This window comes from Molothrus aeneus, chromosome 27 (assembly GCF_037042795.1).
Source record: "Molothrus aeneus isolate 106 chromosome 27, BPBGC_Maene_1.0, whole genome shotgun sequence".
NCBI classification, from domain to species: Eukaryota; Metazoa; Chordata; class Aves; order Passeriformes; family Icteridae; genus Molothrus; species Molothrus aeneus.
Window position 1 is genome coordinate 5,790,428 of NC_089672.1, and position 24,679 is coordinate 5,815,106.

A 24,679-nucleotide genomic window follows, 5' to 3' on the forward strand; every position below is an offset into this window, starting at 1 on the left:
GTCTGAGCCCCAGGATGCTCCCAAACCCCTCTCTGGAAGAACAAAGCTGCGATCTCTCCGCAGACGCGGCCACGAGCGGCGATGATTTATTTCCCTTCCCCGGCAGATAAATCGGCCTCGGGAACGGGGCTGGTGCTAAATTAAAATTTGCATGCTGTAATATATTTAAGCAACTTTCCTTCCACTCGGTTATAAACAGCGTTTCTCAGGGGGTTCTTTCGGAGCTGGCCCCGTTTCATTTATCTCCAGCACCAGTTAATTGTCGGGGTGGAAATTAAAACCACAGTGGCAAAAAAAAATAAAAAAAGAAAAAAGGAAAAACAATTAAAATTAAAAAGAAAAAAAATTTTAAAAAAACCTAAAAGGAAAAAAAAAGTAAAAAAGAGGAAAAATTAATAAAATAAAAGCACCAGGGTTGGAGGTTGGAAGCGAAATCCCCAGCCAGGCAGAGGCACCAGCTCTGGGCCCGGGTAGGAAGCGATGAAAGGCAAAATCCCATGGAGGCCGCGGGGCTGGAGGCTCGGGGAGCCCGGCGGGCAGCGAGGCCCCGGCTCCCGGAGGACGGCGAGAGGGTTTTTACATTCGGTTCTCTAGCTTTATGATATCACATACACTCATACAGCTAGATAACCAAAGAGAAAAACCCCCCCAGCTCTGCAGCAATCGGCGCCTCGGCCGCCCCGCGGCCCCCGAGCTTCGTCCCCTTGGTGCCACCACGACGGAAAGCCCAGGGTGGCACAGCAGGGATGGGCTGCGGTGCCTTGCGATGTGGCACGGCCACCCCCGTGCCCACCCCAGAGCCCCAGGGTAAGGCTGGTGCCCCCAAAAGGAGCAGGACCCCAAAGCGGGCTCAGCCTGGGGGTGGCACGGGACAGGCGTGGCACAGGGGGGGCACAGGGCAGGGGTGGCACGGGACAGGGATGGGACAGGACAGGGATGGAACAGGGGCAGGGGTGGCACGGGACAGGGATGGAACAGGGCAGGGATGGAACAAGGACAGAGATGGCACGGGACAGGGATGGCACAGCTCAGGGATGGCACAGGGCAGAGGTGGCACAGCTCAGGGATGGCACCACGTGTCTGCCCAGGGACAGCCCCACAGACAGGCCCAGGGAGCTGCCGGGTCCTTGCCAGCCCCAGCCTCGCCCCCAGCCCCAGCCCCAGCCCACCGGGTAATTCCCGGAGTTATTGGCACGGAACTGCTGAGTCAGGAAAGCGCCCGGGCAGGGACGGGCCGAGCCCGAAAGGGCCCCCGGGGGTCCCCCCGCGCTCTTCTCCTCTTCCTCCCCTTCCTCCCACATCCTCTCCCGGCTGCCCGGCGCTTCAAACCCGGCAGGGACCCCGCACCTCCCGCGGGTCCGGGCCGGGAATTTCCCGGGGGGGTCACCCTGAGGGCCCCGGGATGGCCCCGTCCCCACCGGGGGGCTCCGGGCAGGGCCCCGGTACCGGCGGGGCGGGGGCTCCTCCCGGGGAGCTGCGGCCGCTCGGACGGAAACTCGGCGGAGCGGCTGCCCCGGTGCCCAACGGGAGAGCCCCGGAAGGGTCCCAGGAGGGCTCCCGGGGCGGGGGTACCTGCGCATCCCGCGGCTGCCGTCGGCTCCGGGTCAGCGCATCCTTGCCGGGCTGGCGGCGAGCGGAGGAGGCTCGGCCCGGGGACGGGGACGGGGACGGGGAGGGGAACGGGGACGGGAACGGGAACGGGGATGGGGACGGGGATGGGGATGCGGGCGGCCATCCCCGCCCGGTGCCGGTGCCGGTGCCTCTCCCGCTGCCCGGCGTCTCCGGGACCTGCCTCTAAAGTTGAGGCAGAGTCAGCGGCGCAGCGCTGGCTGGAGGGCGGGGGAGGGCGGGAGGAGGGACGGGGCGGCCGGCGGGGACAAAGCCCGAGCGGCGGGGCTGGGACAGCCCGGGCGTGGGGCCGGGGCAGGGGTCACCCCCCCGGCAGGGGCTGCGCCATTCGCCACGGCCGCCGCCGTCCCCGGGGGCCGCTCCGTCTGCTCGGGCCGGGCCCCCCCGGTCGCGGCCGCCCGCCGCAGCCGGCCCGCCCCGTCGGGGAGGCGGCGGTGCCCCGGGGGTAACCCCGCTCGGGCCGGGGCTGCCGGAGCCGCCCCCCGGGCCAGGCTGGGCTCAAACCCCCGTGCCCGGGGAGGAGGAGCGGCCGCGGGGGCGGGGGCGGCCGGGCCCGTCCCTCCCGTCGGGGCTGCGCTCACGGGAGCCGCTTGCAGAGGGGAAAGACGCTCGGGAGCCGAGCGGGGCTCGAACAACCCGTTATCCCCGGTGGAACGGAGCCCACCGACGGGCCGGGCCTCGGCCGCGGAGAAACCCCCCCGGCCCGGGAGAAAGCGCGGCCGCGGCTCGGGGGCCGGCGGGGCAGAGCCCGGGGCGCGGGGCCCAGGTCCGGCTCCACGTCCCCCCCGTGCGGCCGCCCGGGGCCGGTCCCCGCCGCCGCTGCCCGGTGCGGGGGCCGCGCTCCGCTCTCCCGGCCCCCCGGGGCAGCACCGGCCGGGCCGGGGCACAGGAGCCCTTGCCGGGAGCCTCACCGGGGGCACGGCCGTGACCCCTGCGGGCACGGACCACGCCAAGGTGCCCGGGCTCACCGGAGCACGCGCAGCGCTCGTCTCTCCCGGTGCATCCTCACACCCATGGTCACACTCGCCCAGGTGCCCGCACGTCCCCGCACACGAGCCCAGAGCCACGCGGGGCCCCCGAATGTGCCCCCGGTTGTTCCCGGGCTCGTCGCGTCCCCGGTTCCCCGGCCTGGCCCTGCCCCGCGGGCTCCGCAGCACTCCCGGGGTCGCCTCATGGCGCCGAGCCCCGGTGAAACGGCGGAAAACGAAACCAACCGGCGGCCCGGGCACGGTGGCGGGGCTGTGGCCCGGCCATGCACACCGGGAGCGGCGGCTCGGGCTGGGCGGCGGGGCCCGGCTCCCGCTCCCGGTGCTCCGATTTCGGGAGGAAGGCAGAGATCCGACCCGGGCCCTGCTGCCCGCACTCGGCCTTTTATATACCCACACCTACACAGATAGAATATATAGAATATATGGAATATGTCGAATCTATAGAATATATGGAATCTATAGAACATATGGAATATATGGAATACCCGCGCGGGAAGGAACGGCGGCGCCGGCGGAAATGCCAACCCGCCAGCACCGGGGGCTCCCCGGGAGCAGCGGGGCTCTCCGTCCCTCACCGGGCACACCAAGGGCCGGGCAGCCCTTGGCCGGAGCCCTCCAAAATGCCAGCGGCGGCCGCAGCATCGCGGGGAGCGAGCGGAGCCTCCTCCCGCCGCCACCGGGCACCGGGGACCGGGCACCGGCCCCGCCGCTCTCCGTGGTGCTGAACGGCGGCCGCGCCGCCACCGGGGCCGTGCGGGGTCGTGCCTCCTCCGTCCTTCTCTCACCGAGCTGCCGCTAATTGATTATCATTATTATGGCTATTAATTACCATCGTTACCGTCCCCGCGGCTCCGCGGCGCGGCCGAGCGCGGGCAGCGGGGACGCGGTGCCAGCGGTGCCCAATTCCCGGCTCGTCCCCCGCGCGGCCCCGGTGCTGCTGCCCGCCATCCTCCCCACGCTCCGCGCCCCGCGTGGGCCGAGCCGCCGCCGTTACCTCCCAACCGGGGCTCCGAAATTCCGCCCTGGCCGCCGCCGGCCCCGGCCCCGCCGCCGCCCGTGCCCGCCGCGCTGCCCACGGCTCGGTCCCGTTTGCCCGAAGGGTAAAACCCAGCAACGAGCGCCGAGGGAACGAACGGCGCCGGCGGAGCCTCGCCGCCGCCCCGGGAGCCGCTCCGGCCCGGTCCCGGTACCGGGAGGGGCCGCTCCGGGCAGCGGGGGCGCCGCCGGTGCCGCTCCCACCGCCCAGGGCCCCGCTGGCACCGCGCAGGGCCCGGGCGGGCCGCGGCGGCCCGGTTCGCCCCCGCCGGTCTCCGGTGCCCGCCGGGCACTGCTCGGCGGCCCCGGGAGGCGCGGGGGGAGCCGGGCACCGGCGGCACCGGGGGAGCGGCGGCCCCACGCGTGTCCGCGCCGGGGGCTGCACCGGGCCCGCTCCTCCCGCCACTTACCGACTGGTCGCCCGCCTGTACGCGGTTCCCCGGCGGCTGCGGGCGCTGGGCCGGCCCCGGCGCCTCCGGTGCCCCGTTCTGCCCTCGCCCAGACCCCCGTGTGCATGAAATACCTTCACTACAGCAGCCATGTTGGGCTCCGGTGCGAGCGCGGCGCTCGCCGCAGGAACCGGCGGCCGCCTCGGCGGGAGGCAGCGCGGCGGAGCTCGGCGCGGGGGCCCCGCTTCCCCCCCGCAGCACCGGAGCCCCGGCAGCCCGGCCGGCCGCGGGGCCCCGTCCCAGCGCACCGAGCGGCGCCGCCGGGGCCGGGCCGGGAAGTTGCCGCCGTTGCCGGTAACGCCACCAGCTGCGGGTCCCGCACCTGCCACGCATCCCTCCGGTGCTACCGGCCGCGTCCCGGGGCTGCCGCCGGCGAGGAGCTGGGGGGAGCCGCCGTTACCTCCGCCTCGCCCGGTGTCCGGTGCCCGCGACGCCGCTCGGCCGTGCCCACCTGGGGAGGGAAAGAGAGAAACGCGTCAGGAGCAGCCGCCGCCACGGCTCCAACTTGGAGCAACTTTGGCGGCGAGGCCGGCGGCGGGGGCGGGGGTGGGCGGCGCTGGAGCCCCTGCCCGGTGCGCCGGGGCCGGTCCCGCCGGCGGGCAGGGCGTGGGGCGCCCCGGGCCGGTGCCACCCGCCCGCGGCGCGGGGACAGCGCAGGGCCGCGCTGGGACACGGCCTCGGCTGCGGGGACACCCCGGGCTGGGGCAGCCCCGCACCTGGTGCCTGCCCGTCTGTCCGGCCGGCTGTCAGTCTGTCCCGGCTCGCCCCTGCCGGGGCACCGCAGCCTCCCCGGGCACCGCAGCCTCGCACCGGGCACTCCCCGGGCACCGGAGCCGCTCTCCCGCCCGGCCCGGTTCTCCTCCAAAGTGGATTTTTCTGCTGTTTATTTCCCTCCGCGCTTTTTTTCCCACCGAGATTTTTTTTTCACTCCACCCCGTCTTTTTCTCTTCCTCTTCCCGCCCCAATTTTTTCTTTTCTCCAATTTTTTTTCCCCCCCTCCGCTCGTTTGACTCCAACGTCGCTGGGAATTATTTGCATTTAAAATCCAACGAGTCGTTTCCCTCCGCGTCGCTTCGCAGCTCCATTCCAGCAGCTCGGGAGAGGCGGGGGAGCGATCCCAAGGAAAAGGGGTCCCCAAACCCCCCAGCGAATTCCCCCGAATTCCTGCCCAGCTGAAAATATCGATGCGGGTGAAAACTAAAGGTTTAACAGATTTTAACGATTTTCTTCCCGCAGCCGCTGTCACCCAAAGGTGCTGCGGCAACAAAGAGCGGGATGGCGTTTGACGCTCGTATTTTCTGGCCTAAATATTTGCGAAAATATTCCCCCAAAGCCCCGAGCGCTGTGCAGAAGATTGATGCGCCTCCAAGCCATCACATCCTGCCCTGCCAAGAGCTTCCGAGGAAAATCCGATTTTCCATTTCTCCCCCCGTCGCCGCCGATCCCGACACACGCGCTGCACCCGTCGAAACTGCGAGCGAGGGAAGGCACTGGGGATCGAACCAACCATTCCCAGTCCAAACTGGGAGCCGAACTGGTTTTCCCCCGTCCCCGTGCGCGGCGGAGATTCCCCAGCTCGGGGAACAACGGCGCGGGATTCCCGCCGTGCCCGCTCGGGCAGAGCCGGGCACTGCAGAACCACCCAGACACTTTTTTTTTTTTTCAAGGGGAAAAATAGCAACAAACCAAGAGAATTAATTATTTTTTCTTCCTTTCGCCAGAAATACCGAATTCAACCCCGGCTTTTTGCACGGGGATATTTTTTTCCCTTGTATTCTTTTTTTTCCCCTTCTTTTTCCTTTTTTGCTTTCCTTTTTTTTTTTTTTTTTTTTGGTTTTTTGTTTTTGTTGTTGTTGTTGTTGTTGTTTTTACAACCTCGCACCAACGCAGGGATGGAAGGGAATGCCCACACAACACCCCAGCCCCACACAGAACCCCCCACGCCCCTTTCTCCCTGCTCTCTATTTTTTTTTTTTTAACCCCAAATCCTTCCCTCGCAAAATTATCATTAAAAAAAAATATCAAAATAGCTGCACACACCGAAACTCCGCTCCGGCAGCCCCTTACCTCGGGCACCGGGCAGGGCAGGGCAGTCGCTCCGACCGGCCCCGGGGCTCTAAACCCCGGGGGTGGCTTTTGTGAGTTTGCCGGAGTTTCCCCGGGCTGTCCCCTTTTGTGTCCCATTGCCATCTAGAGGCCCCGATTAATTAATTTCACACCGAAGCTCGGGAGAAAATTTTCCCACAAAACAAGTGAGCGAGGAGATGTGAAACTCCAAAAAGAAAAGGAGTCAACATCAAGTTCAACAGCATGCGGGGAAAGGCCTATTTCCATCACAATCGCGTCTGAGCGGGGGCCGGGCGGGGGGCGGCGGGCGGCGGCCCCCGCGCCCCCTCCGCGCGTTCCCAGGCTCGGAACAATCGCGCTCTGTTTGCCTCGCACATGCCGGCGTTTGGGCACGGAGGCTGCCTTGGGATAACAGGAATAATGAGGGGAGGGCGGCTCGGGGGGAGCGCGGCGGCGCTGGGAGCGGGGCCGGGCGCACCTGGGCCGTGCCCGGTACCGACCTGTTGAGCCGCGGCCGAGGCACCCGCCGGGGCCGGCGGGAGGAGCCGCGCCGGGTGACAGCGACCGCGAGGGCTCCGCGGGGACCCCAGAGCAGCCGGGGGACGGCGGCGACCCCCGCGGCGGCGCGGGGACACTTTTCGCCAAGTTTGGTGTCCCCTCCCTTGTGTCCCCGCCGGGCCCGGCCACGCGTTTTCCCACGGTCCCGGGGGAACGGGGGGTGCGTGGCCCGGGGGAGCGGGGGGCCGGGGCCCGGGGTGGCCGAGGCGGTGGTGGACGTGTCCTGCAACCCAAGCAGCTCGGCTCCGCCGGGCATTGTCCCCACGGAGCCCGTGGCCATTGTTCCCGGCGCTGCGGGAGCCGGAGGGAGGGCAGCTTTCCACGCCTCGTCCCCGTCCCCCCCTCCCGCGCCATCTCGCCCCCACCCCGACACTCGCACCGGGGCTGCCGGGACCCTAATCCGGGACGGGGCGGGGGGAGGGCGAAGAACACCCCACCCATCCCCGGAAAAAAAAAAAAAAAAATTAAAAATATCAGGCGAGGGAAGGGGAGGCGCGGGGTCCCCCCTCGCAGACTTCCTCCAAGTTGGGAGAAGCGGGAGGGGGAGCGGGGCGGCCGCCGGTGCCCGCCCAGCCCTGCCCCGCCGGCACCGGCAGCACCGGCGGCACCGGCGACCGCCCCGGCGCGGGGAGTTCAGTGCGGGGCAGAGGAGAGGGGGGGAAAAACGGCGGCGGAAAAAGAGGGAGTGGGGAGGGGATTATTTACCTCCCTCCGCACCTCTGCGTCCATTACTGACTTAGCGGCGGCCGCGGGAGCCGGGAGCCGCCGGGACGCCGGGGCTGGGGGGAACCGGCACCGGCAGCGGGCAGGGCGCGGAGCCCGGGGCCATCCAGGCGGGGCTGCGGCTCCCGGGAGCCCCGGTCGGGCTGCGGGAAGCGGAGCCCCCGCGCTCACGTTGCCGTTACGTGGGGTTAAACAGGGAACGTCCGCCCGAACGCCCCGAGCGCACCGGGCAGCCCCGGCCCCGCCGCTGACGGGGCCTCGGGGTGAGGCGGCAGTGGCGGGGGGCGGATTCCGCCCAAACATCCATTTTGTCCCTTTTGGAAATGGAGATGGGAGAGAGGAGGGGAAAAAATGCGTCTTTTTTTTTTTTTTTCCTTGCTTTCTCCATATTTTACTACGTAAGGAATGACGCGCTCGCGTCGGGAGCGGGATAGGTTCGCCCGGAGCTTGGAGAGGGAGGGGGGAAACCAGGCTGGGGGGAGCGCGGGGGCGGGGGGCGGCTCTGGCAGCAGCAGAACCTAAAAATAACGAGGATTTTATTATTTAAAAAAAGGAGATATAATAATAATAATGATGATAATGATAATAATAATAATAATAATAATAACAGTAATCCCGCTGACCCCGCCGATGCGGCCCTGCACGGGCAGCGGGTGGCACCGGCCGCTCCGGGGACCCCACCGCGCCTCCCCGGGGACCCTCGGGATTTGGGGGCACCCCAGGGGGGGCGCGGGGAGGGTTTGGGGGTCCCCCTGCCCCGTGCCCCCCTCCCGGGGCTGCGGCAGCGGCTGCGGAAGGCGCTCCCCTTTCCCGGGCCGCTGCGGGATTATTGCGTGGAAATGGAGCAGAAATTGGCATTTTTTTATTTCATTCCAGCCCAAATCCCTCGCTGCTCCCGGGTTAACACCTCCAAACCCCCGGGAACGGATTCCCCCCTCCCTTCGCTTCTCCCGGGCACGCCGGCATTTTGGGAGCGCTAAAAAATCCCGGGGGTTCCGCTCGGCGCCCGGGGGGGGTTCGCGCTCCAAATTCGGCCTCGGGGAAGGGGGGGACACCCAGGGACACCGAACCCCCGCGGACCCGGAGCCCCCGAGCGCGGCCGGGGAGAGCCGGGCCTGGTTTGATCCCCGGAGCCCCCGGGATGCGCGGCCGCCGCCGAACCGGGACCGCGCCGCTGCCGGTGCTGGGGCCGCCCCGGTGCCCTCCCGAGTCCTGCCCGCCCCGGGGACGAGCGGCCCCCGGCCCGGTGCTGCGGGGAGGCCTCGGGCTCCGCGCTCTGCCCTAATGAGCTCCGCTTATGCATTTCCTCATTAACGAATTTTTCTCGCGGCCGAGCTCGGGGACACCGGGACGCGCGTCCCCGGCCGCCCGCCGCCCGTCCCGTCCAACCGGGGCTTCCCGGCGGCTCGGCCGCTCCCTGCCGGCCCCGGCAGAAGCAGGAGGCCTGGCCTGAGCGTCCGACGCCCCAAATCTTGCGGCCAGCCTCGTGATTCCCGTGCCCGGTGCTGCGGTGCCATCCCCGCCCTCGGTGGCCGTGAGAGCCCCGGTTTGCCCGGGGGCTTCCCCCGGTAAAAGGCGCTCGGGCCGGGCCCGGCTCCTCCAGCCGCCCGGTACCGGCGGGCCCGCTGCCCCCCAGCCCCGACGGCGCGGATTTAGGGGAGTGGGTGGCGTATTTGGGCTCCTTGATGGAGTTTTGATCAAAAATTCATTAAGAGGCGCTCGGCACAGCGCCATGAATATTTCAGGGCTTTTGCAAAACAACAAAATGGGTGTTTGGGGGAGGATGCACCGGGGGACGGGCAGCCCCCGGTGCCCGTCTCGGCCCCGGTTTGAGGCGGCGGGGACGCCAGGAGGGACCGGTCAGCTCCGTTCCGTCGGGGCCGCGGCCCCGGGGCTCGGTGCGGCCCCGCTGTAAGGCGTGGAACGGCCCCGGCTCCAGCGGAGATCGGCCCCGGTTGGGGAGGGCGGCCCTGCAGGGACACCGGGCTCCGGAGCCACCCCGGGCCTGCCCCGGGACGGGCAGAGCTGCGGGGTGGGGACAGCGCGGGGACCCCGTGGCCACCCGGGAACCGGGACACCCCCCCCCCCCGAGGGATCCGCTGACAGGGGCTGCTGCGGGCGGAATAACCCCACACCCACCGTGCCAGGCCCGGCTGGAAAGGTCCCCGGCCCCCAAGTGGGGTGCGGGTCCCCCCGGCACGTCCCGCCCGCAGCGCAGGGGAGGCGCCGGCCCGAGCGCAGACAAAGCCCCGGCGGCTCCGCCGGAGCCCAGCGCCCCCCGAGCGGCGCGGCCGCCCCGGCTGGGCCTGGGGTGACTGGGATTGACCGGGCCGCCCCCGGGCCGGCTGGGAAGGGCTCAGGGAGCGCCAGAGGCGGCCGGGGCTGGGGACAGCGCAGCTCTGCCGCTGCCCCGAGTCACCCCCGGCACCGCCAGGCAGCTGCGGGTCCCTGGTGCCACCTTTGGGGCAGCGCCATGGGCAGCGCCAGCCCCTCCGCCAGGCTGAGGACACAGGGACAGCGAGGCCGCTCCGAGGGACCCCAGCGGGGCTGGGGACACCCCGGGGCACTTCCCGAGCCCAGTTCGGGACGTGTCGCAATGGGCGGTACCGGACCTGCGGGCAGGGCCGGGATGCGCAGCTCCGGCCGCTCCCGGCGCTCCCGCCGCTGCCCTCCGGTCCCGCCGGCCGTTCCCGGGTGCCGGGGCCGGGACGCGCCGCGTCGCCCCCGCCGCCACCGCTGCCACCGCAGCCCCCGGCCCCTCCCCGGGGCTCACCTCGCCCTGACATTTCCTGGCGCTCCTTCCATGCCAGCGGGTTGCCATAGCAAATCTAAATCTTACAAACAAAACCAGGGGGAGAGAGGGAAAAAAAAAAAAAAAGAAAAAAAAAAAGGCCTGATTAGCATATATTCAAATGAGGCGTGCAATAATGCAAACCATAAATCATGCAGTCATTGCTATTCAATCAGAGTCTCTTACCCCAGCCCCCACTCCCGCTCCCGCTGTGTCGCCTCCTCTCGCAGCCGCAGACCCCGGCCCGGGCCCAAAGGTGGCCCTGGAGGGGACCTGCCACCCTCGGGGGGTGGCGCTGGGCCCGGCGCGGCTCGGCACAGCCCCCTAATCCCGCCTGGTATTTGTGGCGCTCTATTAAACCGGGCAAACTCTCCCCAGGATTAATCTCCCGCCCAGGTTTTAATCTCGGGGCCATAATCCATCGCTCCCCAGCCGGGGGAAGGGGCCCAGCTCGGCCTGGGGGGTGTGCGGGACCCCCGGCCCTGCCTGATCCCGGCCTGGGGGTGCCCGAGCGGTGCTGGGGTGCCCCGAGCCCCCCCAGGTGTCCCCGTGGGGTGGTGGCGCTGCAGGACCCGGCTGTCCCTCCCTGTCACCCCCCAGCAGCGCGGCCGTGCCCAGCACAGCCCCCAGGGATGGTCCCCCACCCCAAAAACCGGCAGAACCCCCAAACCCAGCCCAGCCCTGACCCAAAACAGGCTCAGCTCAGCTGGGCCGCGCCTTAACCCCCGCCTTGCCCCCCAGATCCCGATTTTCAGGGGTTTTTCCTCCTCCCCCGTGCTCTGAGACCCCCGAGAGGCTTTTCTGGGGTCACCGAGGGGTGGGGGCAGCACGGCTGAGCCCCAGCGACCCCACCGGAGCAGGGGTGACCCGGCTGTCACCCACCCCGCGGGTCAGCGACCCCGAGAGGTGGCTCTGAGCCTGGGGGACACGGGGGGGGACAGCGACGCTGGGACCGAGGGCGTGCGGGCAGTGCCACCTCTCCCGCGGGGACATCACCCCCGTGCCACCCCAAACTGGGCCGCCTGCGCCCAAAAACCTCACAGCAGACACCCCGAGCCCCCCAGCTCTTTATTGGTGCGAAGATAATAAATAGAAAAGAGCCCCTGGCTGGGGGCGCAGCGCTGTCCCCTGTCCCCTGTCCCTGTCCCCTGTCCCCCTGGCTGCGGGATTGGGCCGGGGCTGCCGGGTTGGAGCCGCTGCCGCTGCTCTCAGTCCTGCTGCCACCGCGTGGCACTTCCCGGCCACTCCGGCTGCTGGGACACGCTGGGGACAGGCTGGGGACAGGCTGGGGACTCGCTGGGGACTCGCTCGGGACACACTGCGGGGACAGCGCCCAGCGCCCCCGGACAGGACACGGCCACAGCTCCCGGCCGCGCCCAAAGGAGGGGACTTGGGGAGGGGGGGTCTGGAGGAGCTGCAGCCCCCGGGCGGGGACAGCGACCCTGGTGGCACCGGGGGGATCCCGAGGGGCTGCGATGGGGCAGAAGCGGGGGCTGCTCCCCTCCCCGCGCCCCGCCGGCCTCGCTATCTCTGCCAAACGTCCAGGGGCTGTGCCCTCCGCGCGGGGACGGCGGGGACGGCGGGGACGGCGGGGACCGCGACCCTCGGCTCGTCCGGCAGCGGCCGCGGCGGCCCCGGCGCGTACGGGGGGAAGCTCTTGGCGAAGCCATCGCGGGGCTGGAGCTCGCCGGGGGCTCGGGGGGCTTCGCTGAGGGGCGCCAGGGCGGCCAGGGGGGGCTGGGGGGTGCCCGGGGCACAGCCCAGCCCCGGCGACACCCGCTCCGATTTGATGCTGATGGGCTGCGGCTGCGGGGACGCGCCGGGGACAGCGGCTGGCGGCTCCTCCGCGGGGACGATGCGGCTGCTGGCCCTGCGGCGACAGGGAGGGATGAGGGGCTGTCCCCGCCTCACCGGCGCGGTGTCCCCTTGTGACCCCTACAGGGGCTGAGACCCCCCGAGCTCCTGTCCTGGGCTGGTTCTGGCCCAGTTGGGCCCACACGGCTGCTGGGGGGGACATGGGGACAAGACCCAGGGGGGATCCCGGCTGGAAATAACCTGGGGGTGCTTCGGGGTGAGCCCCAAGAGCAGCCGGTGGGTGGGGGCTGGCCCTCGGTGCCGCCCATGGCCGGGAGGTGGCAGCAGGATGGGGTCACCCTCCCCTTGTCCCCCCTGTCCCCACCCCAGGCCACCCCTGTCCTTACCACAGTGCTGCCATGTCCTGTCCCCGCTGTCCTGCCCTGTCCCCACCCTGTCCCCACCCTGTCCCCACCCCAGGGCCACCCCTGTCCCCCCCATCCCCTGCCCTGTCCCCTGCCCTGTCCCCCCCGTCCCCATCCTGTCCCCTGTCCTGTCCCCACCCCTCCTCACCCCAGCGCTGCCACGTCCCGGGGGTGCTGCCAGGCCGGGGGGGGCTGCAGGAATCCGGGGGGCGTTGGGGCCTCTCCAGCCCCAAAATCTGCGGGGTGAGAGCACACAGTGAGCGGGAGGGGGTGACAAAGGGAGGGACAGGGCTGTCCCGAGGCTGGGGCGGCGCCACTCACCCGCCTGGGCCGGGCTGAGGAAGGGGAAGCCGGCGAGGCCGTGGCTCGGGAGGCCGGAGCTGCCCGGGCTGAGCACGGGGCTCAGCGTCTGCAGGGCGGGGTACAGCGGCCGCTGCGGAAAACGGGGGGACCCCAATGGGTTCGGGGTCCCAAAACCCCGGGGGGACCCCGAGCCACCCCTCCCCGAGCCCCCCAGCAAGGCCCGGAGGAAGGGGCGGATGGGAGGAGCGGGGTCTGGGGACGAGACAGCCGTGTGACCTTGGGGACAGCCGTGTGGCCTTGGGGACAGCCGTGAGGCCCTGGAACAGCCGTGTGGCTTAGGGGACAGCCACGTGGCCTTGGGGACAGCCGTGTGGCCTTGGGGACAGCCGTGTGGCCCTGGGACAGCCATGTGGCCTTGGGACAGCCGTGTGGCCTTGGGGACAGCCACGTGGCCTTGGGGACAGCCGTGAGGCCTTGGGGACAGCTGTGTGGCCTTGGGGACAGCCGTGTGGCCTTGGGGACAGCCACGTGGCCTTGGGGACAGCCGTGAGGCCTTGGGGACAGCTGTGTGGCCTTGGGGACAGCCGTGTGGCCCTGGGACAGCTGTGTGGCCCTGGGACAGCCGTGTGGCTTTGGAGACAGCCATGAGGCCTTGGGGACAGCCGTGCAGCTTTGGGGACAGCCGTGTGGCCCTGGGACAGCGATGTGGCCTTGGGGACAGCCACGTGGCCTTGGGGACAGCCGTGTGGCCCTGGGACAGCCGTGTGGCTCTGGGACAGCCGTGTGGCCTTGGGACAGCCACGTGGCCTTGGGGACAGCTGTGTGGCCTCAGGAACAGCCGCATGGCCTTGGGGACAGCCGTGTGGCTCTGGGACAGCCGACTCACCGCTGCGGTGCCGCTGCTCCGGCCGCTGGCCAGGCCGCCCTGGCTCTCCCCGCGCCGGCCCTCGGCCCCCAGGAACAGCGGCGGCGGCGTTTTGGTGGCCAGGGCGCGGCTCAGGCTGGCGGCGGGGAACAGGGGGTAGCCGAGCCCTGGGGGACAGACGGACAGCGGGACGCACGGATGAGCCCCGGGGCAGCCGGGTGTGCCGGGAAAGCCACTGGGCTGCGACAGGAGGTGACACCCAGGGCAGGGGACGGGGGCTGCAAACGCCCGGCTGGAGGGAATGGCACCCACGGGAATGGCCAGTGAGTGTGCCCGTGGCCACCCCATCCCGGGTTTGGGGTGCTGCCTGTCCCATCCCTCCCTGTCCCCATCCCTCCCTGTCCCATCCCTGCCTGTCCCATCCCTCCCTGTCCCATCCCTGCCTGTCCCATCCCTCCCTGTCCCATCCCTCCCTGTCCCCATCCCTCCCTGTCCCATCCCTGCCTGTCCCATCCCTCCCTGTCCCATCCCTCCCTGTCCCCATCCCTCCCTGTCCCCATCCCTGCCTGTCCCCATCCCTCCCTGTCCCATCCCTGCCTGTCCCATCCCTCCCTGTCCCCATCCCTGCCTGTCCCATCCCTGCCTGTCCCCATTCCTGCCTGTCCCATCCCTGCCTGTCCCCATTCCTGCCTGTCCCATCCCTCCCTGTCCCCATCCCTCCCTGTCCCATCCCTGCCTGTCCCATCCCTGCCTGTCCCATCCCTGCCTGTCCCCATTCCTGCCTGTCCCATCCCTGCCTGTCCCATCCCTCCCTGTCCCCATCCCTGCCTGTCCCCATCCCTGCCTGTCCCATCCCTCCCTGTCCCATCCCTGCCTGTCCCCATTCCTGCCTGTCCCCATCCCTGCCTGTCCCATCCCTGCCTGTCCCATCCCTCCCTGTCCCCATCCCTCCCTGTCCCCATCCCTGCCTGTCCCATCCCTCCCTGTCCCATCCCTCCCTGTCCCATCCCTGCCTGTCCCATCCCTGCCTGTCCCATCCCTCCCTGTCCCATCCCTCCCTGTCCCATCCCTGCCTGTCCCATCCCTGCCTGTCCCATCCCTCCCTGTCCCATCCCTCCCTGTCCCCATCCCTGCCTGTCCCCATCCCTGCCTGTCCCCATTCCTGCCTGTCCCATCCCTGCCTGTCCCATCCCTCCCTGTCCCATTCCTGCCTGTCCCATCCCTCCCTGTCCCATCCCTGCCTGTCCCCATTCCTGCCTGTCCCATCCCTGCCTGTCCCCATTCCTGCCTGTCCCATCCCTCCCTGTCCCCATCCCTGCCTGTCCCCATCCCTGCCTGTCCCCATTCCTGCCTGTCCCATCCCTCCCTGTCCCATGCCTCCCTGTCCCATCCCTGCCTGTCCCATCCCTGCCTGTCCCCATCCCGTGCCACCTCCCACCCCGGGTGGTTTCCAGGCTCAGGCCCCGGCGTTTGTGGCATTTCCAGCCCCTTTCTGTCCCCACCAGGGGCTGAGCCCCCCGTGCTGGGCCGTGCCCGGGATGGGCTCGATGGGCACGGGGTGAGGGCACAGCTGCTGCCGCTGCTGCAGGGCACAGGAAGCAGCTGGAGCCACCCCGGGCCGGTGTTTCCACAGCTGCGGCCCCGCTCCTGCCCACGCAGCCCCGGCCCCGCGCCCGGGAAGGCCCCGCGGGAGGAGCTTTGCATGCGGGGCCGGGCGGGGAAAATCCCCGCGGGGCAAGGACGGGGTGGGCACGGCCGGGACAGGGGCCAGGGCGGGAATGGGGTGACCATGGAGGGAATGAGGTGTCCGGAGAGGGGGATCCATGGTGGGGATGGGGTGCCCATGGTGGAAATGGAGTGCCCACGGTGGGGATGAGGTGTCCATGTAGGGAATGCGGTGCCCACGGTGGGGATGGGGTGCCCATGGCAGGGATGAGGTGCCCATGGCGGGGATGAGGTGTCCAGGGGGGTGCCAGGGTGCCCATGGCGGGGATGAGGTACCCAGGGTGGTAATGGGGTGTCCAGGGGGGTGATGGGGTGCCCATGGCAGGGATGAGGTGCCCACTGTGGGGATGGGGTGTCCAGGGGGTGCCGGGGTGCCCATGGTGGGCACAGGACCCCCATGGCCGGGTCCCCTCCCCGGTGCCCACCCCTGCAGTGTCCCCGAGCCTACCTGGGGGCAGCGGCCCCGGGGACCGTCCCGGTGCCTTGGGAGCCGCGGCTCTGAGGGCGGGGGAGCGGCCCTGGCCCTGCGGGGAGCCCAGGGAGCCCTCGGGGGCCGGGGGGGAGCTGCCGTAGGCGGCCTCGGGCAGCGGCACCGGGCTCTGCGGGGACACGGGGTCAGGGACAGGGACCCTCGGGGACACACAGGGGTCAGGGACAGGGACCCTCGGGGACATTCAGGGACATGCAGGGGTCAGGGACAGGGACCCTCGGGATCCTTGGGGACACACAGGGGTCAGGCACAGCCACCCTCGGGATCTCTGGGGACACTCAGGGACACACAGGGGTCAGGGACAGCCACCCTTGGGACCCCTGGGGACACTCAGGGACACACAGGGGTCAGGGACAGGGACCCTCGGGATCCTTGGGGACCCTCAGGACTCTGCAGGACAAATCAGATCCCAAAGAGAGGGAGGGGACAGGACACCTGGGGACCCTCGGATGAACCCTTCAGGATGAACCAAAACCCAAGGGCAGGGAGGGGACGGGATCCTTGGGGACACCTGGGGACCCTCGGATGAACCCTTCAGGATGAACCAAAACCCAAGGGCAGGGAGGGGACGGGATCCTTGGGGACACCTGGGGACCCTCGGGACCCTTCAGGATGAACCAGAGGCCAAGAAGGGGGTGAGGACCCTGCAGGACAAACCAGAACCCAAGGCCGGGGGGGGACAGGGCCCTCCGCGTGCCACCCGCGACTCACATAGAACCTGGGCCGCGCCAGGGACAGATCCACGCCCTCCCCGAGCCTCCTGCCCCTGTCCCCGGGCGTCTCCGGGCCCTCCTCCAGCTCCAGCTCGTGGCTCTCCAGCCCCAGCCCTTTGCGCTTCAGCGTCTGCGGGGAGGTGACAATGAGCGCGTCCCTGCGGCCACCGCGGGGCCCCGGGGGCCGCCCCGGCCGCTACCTCGAGGATGTCGGAGTTGGTGCGGCTCTCGTGGGGCTCGCTGTACTCGGTGTACTTGAGCAGCACCTTGTCCATGTCGGTGCTGGCGTACTGGAACAGGCGGTTGGTGCTGTTGAAGATGATCAGGGCGATCTCGCAGTCGCACAGCACGCTCAGCTCGTACGCCTTCTTCATCAGCCCGAATTTCCGCTTGGTGAAGGTCACCTGAGGGGGGCCGGCCGTGAAAACCCCCCGAGAACGGCGCCCATTCCTCCCAGAAATGCTCCCCCCGGGGTGGTTTTGCCTCCCGTCCTCCTCATCCTCTCCTTGGTCCCACCTCCCCCCGAGCAGCCCCCACCTGCCGGTTCCGCTGGTCCAAAATGCGGCTGATCTGGATTTTTTTGCGGCCCATTTTCGCCTCCTCCGCTGGGTTCGGGGCTGGAAGAGAGCGAGAAACGCCTGAGCCCCGCGGCCCTCGGGGCTGTCCCCAGCCAGGGTCCGCCCCAGCGCCGCCAAAAATAAGTTTGGCTGCGAAAAAAATCGATTTTCGGAGGAAGTTCGGTCATTTCTTCTTCCGCGAAGATGGTGGCCAAGCGGAAAATGGGGGGAAATTGGGAAATTCTGTTGGGTTAGAGGGGAAAAAATCCCCTTGGCCTTGCCCAGCCACCCCAATCCACACTCCCCAAGCGCCTTTGGGTGTCGGCCGCGATCCCAAATCACGGGATCCCACATCCCGGGGGTTTGGGAGCGGAGTTCTCACCCCAAACCCCCGAGGCTGCTCCCGAAGCTGCTCCCGGCGGCTCCGTGGGACGGGGACGGCGTTTAAAAGGGGGCCGGGCTGGCGGCGGGGAGGGTCCCTCAAACAAAGGGGTTGGTTTGAGGTTTAAATTTGGGGATTTTTTTTTAATTTCTTTTTTTTTTTCAGGCTCCAGCAGACTAAATTTGACCTCCGCCACTCGCGGGCCAGGAAGTGGCGGCACGAGGAGGCGGCGAAGCGAAACCGCCCGCCCGCCCCGAGAGCCGGCCCGGGACGGGGACACGGGGCTGGCGACCCCCGGGGCCGCCGTGGCTGAGGGGCGCAGCACCCCCGAGCGTGTCACAGCGCTGGGACACCCCCAATCCCTGTCACACCCCCCCAATTCCTGTCACACCCCCCAATCCCTGTCACACCCCCCAATTGCTGCCCCTCTGACACCCCCACAGCGCTGGGACACCCCTGTTCCTGTCACTGCCCCCCAATTCCTGTCACTGCCCCCAATCCCTGTCACACCCCCCAATCCCTGTCACACCCCCCCAATCCCTGTCACACCCCCCCAATTGCTGCCCCTCTGACACCCCCACAGCGCTGGGACACCCCCAATCCCTGTCACACCCCCCCAATTGCTGTCACACCCCCCAATCCCTGTCACACCCCCCAATCCCTGTCACACCCCCCAATCCCTGTCACTGCCCCCAATCCCTGTCACACCCCCCCAATCCCTGTCACACCCCCCAATTGCTGCCCCTCTGACATCCCCAAAGCCCTGGGACACCCCCAATCCCTGTCACACCCCCCCAATTCCTGTCACACCCCCCAATCCCTGTCACACCCCCCCAATTGCTGTCACACCCCCCAATCCCTGTCACACCCCCCAATCCCTGTCACACCCCCCAATTGCTGCCCCTCTGACACCCCCACAGCGCTGGGACACCCCTGTTCCTGTCACTGCCCCCCAATTCCTGTCACACCCCCCCAATTCCTGTCACTGCCCCCCAATTGCTGCCATACCCCCCTGTTCCTGTCCCTCTGCCACCCCCACAGTGTGGGACACCCCCAATTCCTGTCACATCCCCCAGCTCCCACTCCTCTGACACCCCCACAGCACTGGGACCCCCCAATTCCTGTCACACCCCCCAATTCCTGTCACATCCCCCCAGTTTCTGTCACACCCCCAGTTTCTGTCCCTCTGCCACCACCCCCAGCAAGAGCCACCCCAAAATCCCCCAAAGCCGCCAGCGGGGCAGAGCCACGGGTGGCACTGAGATGTCCCCAGCCCCACCCGGGTGTGGGGACAGCCCTGGCCTGGCTCTGTCCCCGCTGTCCCCAAACCACGGGGCAGGAGCGGGGCTGGGACACAGCGGGGCGGCAGCTCCGTGTTGGGGACGGCTCTGGGACCCCCCCAGTGCCAGGCCGGTGCCAGGGGTGCAGTTGGGGACCCTCGGGTCCCCCGATGCCCCCGGCGTGTCCCGCCTCCCCCTCTCGAGCACGTTGCCATTTCACCATCGTGCTCGCTGCTATTTTTAGCTGATCAAAACTAATTTTAATTTATGGAAGGAAATTGCGCTGCCGTTCCCACGGCCCCGCTGCCACCCTGTGTCCCCGGGCCCACGCACGACCCCCCCCGTGCCCCCTCCCCGAGGGCCTGGGGGTGCCCAGACCACCCCGGCCCCGCCGGAAAGGGCTGAGAATTCCCGGCTGGAAAAGGAGAGGGTTTCCTGTTCCCAACCATCCCGGGGGCATCCTCCTGGCCCCGACACCTGCGGCGCTCCCTGGGGACACCCCGGGGGTCATTTTGGGGGTGGCATTTCGGGGCTGGACCCCGGGATTGGCCCGTTTGGGGCAGGGGGTGCTGGCCTGGCTGTGACCCCCCCGTGTCCCTGCAGAGCCTCAGCCTGGGGGGAGATTTGAGGGAGGGATGGAAGGATGGAAACAGGGATGGATTGATGGACACAGGGATGGATGGACACAGAGACGGATGGACACAGGGATGGATGGATGGATGGATGGATGGATGGATGGATGGATGGATGGATGGATGGATGGATGGATGGATGGATGGATGGATGGATGGATGGATGGATGGATGGATGGATGGATGGACACAGGGATGGATGGATGGATGGATGGATGGATGGATGGATGGATGGATGGATGGATGGATGGATGGATGGATGGATGGATGGATGGATGGATGGATGGATGGATGGACACAGGGACGGATGGATGGATGGATGGACACAGGGATGGATCCATGGGATGGACGGACACAGGGATGGATGGACACAGGGATGGATGGATGGATGGATGGATGGATGGATGGATGGATGGATGGATGGATGGATGGATGGATGGATGGACACAGGGATGGATGAATCCATGGATGGATGGACACAGGGATGATGAATCCATGGATCCATGGATGGATGGACACAGGGATGGATGGATGGATGGATCCATGGATGGATGGATGGATGGACACAGGGATGATGAATCCATGGATCCATGGATGGATGGATGGATGGACACAGGGATGATGAATCCATGGATCCATGGATGGACGGCTGCGTCCCCCACCTGCAGCAGGGACATGGAACAACTCCAAGGATTTTCTTAGGGACAATCCCCCACAGACCCTTGGATGCTGTGGTACCTCAGAGCCCCATGGGGGGAAGCCCAGGGGGACCTGGAAGGTTCCAGCAGCCACAGGGAGATTCCAAGGGGGGTTCTGAGAGGAGCTAATTTGGATCAGGTTTGGGATTGGGATTGGGGTTGGGGTTGGGGTTGGGATCGCTCCCACCTCATCCCAACCATTCCCGGTGGGACCCAGCACCCACAGCTCGGCCTCACCCCTGCCCCGTGCTGGGGTCGGGTTTGTAGCCAACCCCCCCGACTCTCTGTGCCTTTAGGGGTGTAAATCCCCAATTCCAGCTCCCGAGCAGTGAGCAGAGACCAAACAATCCCTGTGAGCCACCGTGGGACTCCCAGCACCACAACGGGGCCTCCAGCACTGCCTGCAGCACCTCCACGCCCCTGGATGCTCCCAGAAACCCTAAATCCACCAAATTTATCCCAAAATCCAGGCAGGGGGGGTATTAAAGGAAAAAGCTGCTCCAGGGTTGAGCACTCCCCTAAAACACCCCCAAGTCAAGGTCTCGGAGCTGCCTGGGGATTCATCCTCCCATGGGGAGCAGAAAGTGCAGGAAAGGGTTTTTTTTTACCAAATTATAGGGGTTTTGCTGCAAATCTGAGAGCTGGGGGTGACTGGGAAGGACTGGGAGGGGATTGGTTCTCAAGCACCCGCTGGTAGCTTCTGGCAGCTCCCAAAAAGCGTTTTGGGAGAAAAAATACAATTAGAGCAGGGAGAAAGAGCTTCTATCCCAAGGGAGGGGAAAATCTGAGCCAGGAGCAGCAAAATCCCACAGGAGGGAGGGGATGATGGTGGGACCAGGAGGGGAACAGGGGTGGGGATGGGGGCTTGAAATGGGGACTGGAACGGAGATTTAAATGGGGTTTGAGATGGGAGTTTGAAATGGGGGTCTGAAATGGGGACACGAAATGGGCAATTTAAATGGGGATTTGAAATGGGGTTTGAAATGGGGTTTGAAATGGGGGTTTGAAATGGGGATTAAAAATGGGGGTTCAGGAGCACCAGACCCAGCATGCGGAGCCCAGAGGGCCAAGTCCAGGCCTGGCCCCGTGGTTTGGATCCCCTGGGAATGGCTGAGCTGCTGTGAGCAGCATCCCGAGCCCAGCACGGGGAAAAGTCAAAGTTGAGCGTGGAGTTTGTGCTGGGCGCTCCTGCTTTTTATAGGTTGTTTAAACAAGGGACCAGCACAAACCAGCGCTGGGTGGGGACTGGGAGCCAGCTGGGGAATGGGGGAAAGGCGGGGATGGGGCCCTGAGGGGTTTCTGGGACCACCACGACCTCCCCACACCCCGTCCCCCCCTTCCCGAACGCCCAGCAGCCATAAAACCCCAAAACCAGGGTTTGGGGCTCTGGGGGACACGGCCGCCCTCCAGCCCTGCTGTCGCTGTCACTGTCCCCGTCCCCGTGGGGTGACACAGAGCGAAAGCCCCGGGCTGATGGGTGGAGGATTTTCGGTTCCAAAATGAGTGTGAGGAAGGAGGAAGGATTGAAACGGCCCCAAAACCGAGGCAGCTCAGGGCCCTGGGAGGATGGACGGACACACGGACCCCCCTCCGGCCCAGGGCACGACTGAGGCTCCATCCAGGGAGGGAACTCACAGTTCCCACGGGATTGGGCTGGGATTAACCTGGGGGTGGTCCCCGCTTGGTGCTGGGGGCACTCAGGGCTGGCCCCGGGGCTCTGGGGCTGCCTGGCTCGCGGAGCTGCCTTATCCTGACCATCCTGCGGGGATTTCCGGGAAGAGGAGGGAAATTCCAGGGGTTTCAATTGTCCTGATTCCCCCCAGATCCTCCTGGGTGCCCCCAGTGCCGCGTGCCAGGCTCTGCAGCCCCTCACGGCTGGATCCCAGCAGGACCCCTCCCCATTTGCACCAAAGGCTCACCAAGTTTCCCAAATCCACTTTTTTTGGGATGTCATGGGTGCCCTGGGCTTGGGAAGGTTTGGGATCCTAAACCAGACCTGAGGCCTGGTTTAGGCTGGTTTAAACTGGTTTACTGCCTGGTTTAGGCTGGTTTATTGCCTGGTTTAGGCTGGTTTACTGCCTGGTTTAGGCTGGTTTACTGCCTGGTTTAGGCTGGTTTATTGCCTGGTTTAGGCTGGTTTACTGCCTGGTTTAGGCTGGTTTATTGCCTGGTTTAGGCTGGTTTACTGCCTGGTTTAGGCTGGTTTACTGCTGGCTTGACCCAGCAGGATCCCTCTCCCTTTGCACAGAACTTTCCCAAAGTTTCCCAAATCCGCTCTTTTGGGGTGCCGTGAGTGCCCTGGGCAGGTTTGGGGTCCTAGGCCAGAGCTGAGCCTGCACCCAGGTCCCTCCTTCCCCAGAGCCCCCCGGGGTCCCCGTGCCGTGTCCAGCTGGCAGCGGGGCCGTGGCACAGGGCCAGGCCTGGGATGTCCTGGTGGTCGCCCCCGCTCCTTTCCCAGCCCACGGCCCCAGGGATGCCCGGGGGGTCCCCTGGGGGCACAGCCCTCCCTCCTTGGGTCCCATCTCCGCTTTCCTGCTCATCCCGAGCTTCCAGGGAAATTCATTCCCTGGGAAAGTCCAGACCGGCAGCGCTGGGAGAGTTTCTGTCATTAAAAGAGTAAAAATCCCTGAGGATGGGGACAGGGACAGGGACAGGGACAGGGACAGCAGGGAGAGGGACAGGAGGGACAGGGACAGGAGGGACAGGGACGCACTGGCAGCGGGCTGTGCTGGGCAGGAGGATCCGGCAGAGGATCCACCTCGCTGTCCATAGGTGCCAGGGGGACCCAGGTGCCCTGGGACACTCTGGAGATGGCACATGGAGGTGCCACCACCCTGGAGATGGCACATGGAGGTGCCACCACTCTGGAGATGGCCCATGGAGGTGCCACCACCCTGGAGATGGCCCATGGAGGTGCCACCACGCTGGGGATGCCCCTGGCAGGAGCCGTGCCCGTGTCCCGTCCCCTCGGGAGCGGGAAGGGACGGGGCCGCCGCCCGCCCGTGCGGGAGCGGCCAGGTCGCTGTGCCACCCCCGCGAGGTGACAGCGCCATCGGGGGGGACCGGGCGCGCTGTCCCCGCGGCCACGCCGAGCCCGCCGCTGCCGTGCCTCAGTTTCCCCGCGCGCCGGTGGCCGCGGGGGCGGCGGGGAGGCGGCGGCGGGGCCGGGGCAGGGCGGCCGCCACCCAGGCTGCACTTTTGGGTTAAACCCGGGCGTTCCTCCCCGCGCAGACACGAGTAAAAATAACCGGCCCGAGCCCGGCGCAAACCGCAGGCTTTTTATAGCCGCCATCCCGAGACGGCGGGGCGGGGGCCGGGGCTCCGCCGTGCCCAGAGCCGCCCGCCGGGCGCCGGCCCGGCCGCACCGGCCCCTCCCCGGGCCGGCCCCGCCGCTCCCCTGCCCGTGCGCCCCGCCGCGATGCGGACGGAGCCCGGCCGAGGAAAGCGGAGCCCAGGCGCTGCTGGCGCCCGCCCTGAGCCCCGTGCCCGCCGCCGGTGACACCGGAGCGCGGGACCCCCGTGCCCGCCGCGGGACACGCACCTGGGCAGCGCCGCTCCCTCCTCGGCGGCTCCGCGCCCTCCCGGCGCTGCAGCGCGGCCGGGGAGGCCCCGGTGCCGATGCCGGTGCCGGTGCCGGCGCTGGTCCCGGTGTCGGTGCCGGTGTCGGTGCCGGTCCCGGTCCCGTTCGTGTCCCCGGAGCGCTGCCGCCGCCTGACCGAGCAGCGCCGCTGACATTTGCATAACCCCGCCCACACCGCCCGAAGATTTGCATACAGCAGCCGGGCTGCTCTGCCATTGGTTAATGGCGGGCTCTTATTTGCATAGTCACGCCCTTGTCTGGGTGAGGGGCGGGGTGAATGAAAGGGGCGTGGTCAGGGGGTTCGGGCGCTGCAGGTGGGAAAAGGGAATACCAGGGAATATCAGGGGAATCGGGGAAATCAGGGAATATCAGGGAATTCAGAGAAATCAGGGAATATTACAGGAATCAGGGAATATCAGGGAATATCAGGAAATTAGGGAAATCAGGGAAATCAAGGAATATCAGGGAATATCAGGAAATTAGGGAAATCAGGTGCCACCCAGCCCCAGAGCAGGGACATTTTTGCACCCTGGACATCCTGGGGGTCCTGTCCCCGCTCCCAGCCCCGGGGAGATCGGGTGGAAAACCTGGAGAAATGAGGAATTTCTGGACGAGGCTCTCAGGCGCTCAGGACGTGCCATCTTCCTCAGAGCTGCTTTTACATCTCGTGATTTATGGAGTGCAATTAGCAGAGTGTTAATGAGCCTCGCCAGTAATAGTAATTGATCCTGAAGAGCGGGTGGGGGCAGAACAGAAGCGCCGGGGCTTCGGCAGAGTCTGAGGGGACCCGTCCAGGTGTCCCCTCCAGCCCCGGGACACTCTGGGGACACTCGGGGTGGCTCTTTGGGTGTGGGACATCCCTGCCCTGCCCTGCCCTGTCCTTCCTTCCCCTCGCACTGCCCCGGCCCGGCCCGGGTCAGGGCCACTCCCAGCCGTGCCGGGCAGAGCCGTTTTCGGGGTTTTGGGGACAGGGACCCCGCGGTGCCCCCGGGTC

The 24,679-nt window shown here is 67.4% G+C and overlaps 1 protein-coding gene and 1 long non-coding RNA gene across 2 annotated transcripts; both read right to left on the minus strand.

Moving 5' to 3' along the window:
- Positions 1 to 3,025: 3,025 nt before the first annotated feature.
- LOC136566909 (uncharacterized) lies at positions 3,026 to 3,727 on the minus strand. Its single transcript, XR_010785086.1, has 2 exons — positions 3,613 to 3,727; positions 3,026 to 3,413 (listed from the first exon to the last, which is right to left on the minus strand). It is a non-coding gene; the product is annotated as an uncharacterized lncRNA (long non-coding RNA).
- A 7,691-nt stretch (positions 3,728 to 11,418) lies between these two features.
- Positions 11,419 to 23,753, minus strand: MEF2B (myocyte enhancer factor 2B). The gene is made up of 9 exons (XM_066566546.1): positions 23,647 to 23,753; positions 17,094 to 17,173; positions 16,757 to 16,960; positions 16,555 to 16,686; positions 15,802 to 15,952; positions 13,650 to 13,795; positions 12,782 to 12,893; positions 12,609 to 12,696; positions 11,419 to 12,111 (listed from the first exon to the last, which is right to left on the minus strand). Exons 2-9 carry the CDS (start codon positions 17,145 to 17,147, stop codon positions 11,766 to 11,768), a joined length of 1,233 nt encoding a protein of 410 aa, XP_066422643.1. The 5' UTR covers positions 17,148 to 17,173; positions 23,647 to 23,753; the 3' UTR covers positions 11,419 to 11,765.
- Positions 23,754 to 24,679: the final 926 nt, after the last annotated feature.

Coding starts and splice junctions, on each gene's coding strand:
- MEF2B (XM_066566546.1), bottom strand. CDS start 17,147: ATGGGCCGCAAAAAAATCCAGATCAGCCGCATTTTGGACCAGCGGAAC. Junction 15,953..16,554: donor TGGCGCGGCCCAGGTTCTAT/GTGAGTCGCGGG, acceptor GTGTCCCCGCAG/AGCCCGGTGCCGCTGCCCGA. Junction 13,796..15,801: donor CCCGGGGCCGCTGCCCCCAG/GTAGGCTCGGGG, acceptor TCTGTCCCCCAG/GGCTCGGCTACCCCCTGTTC.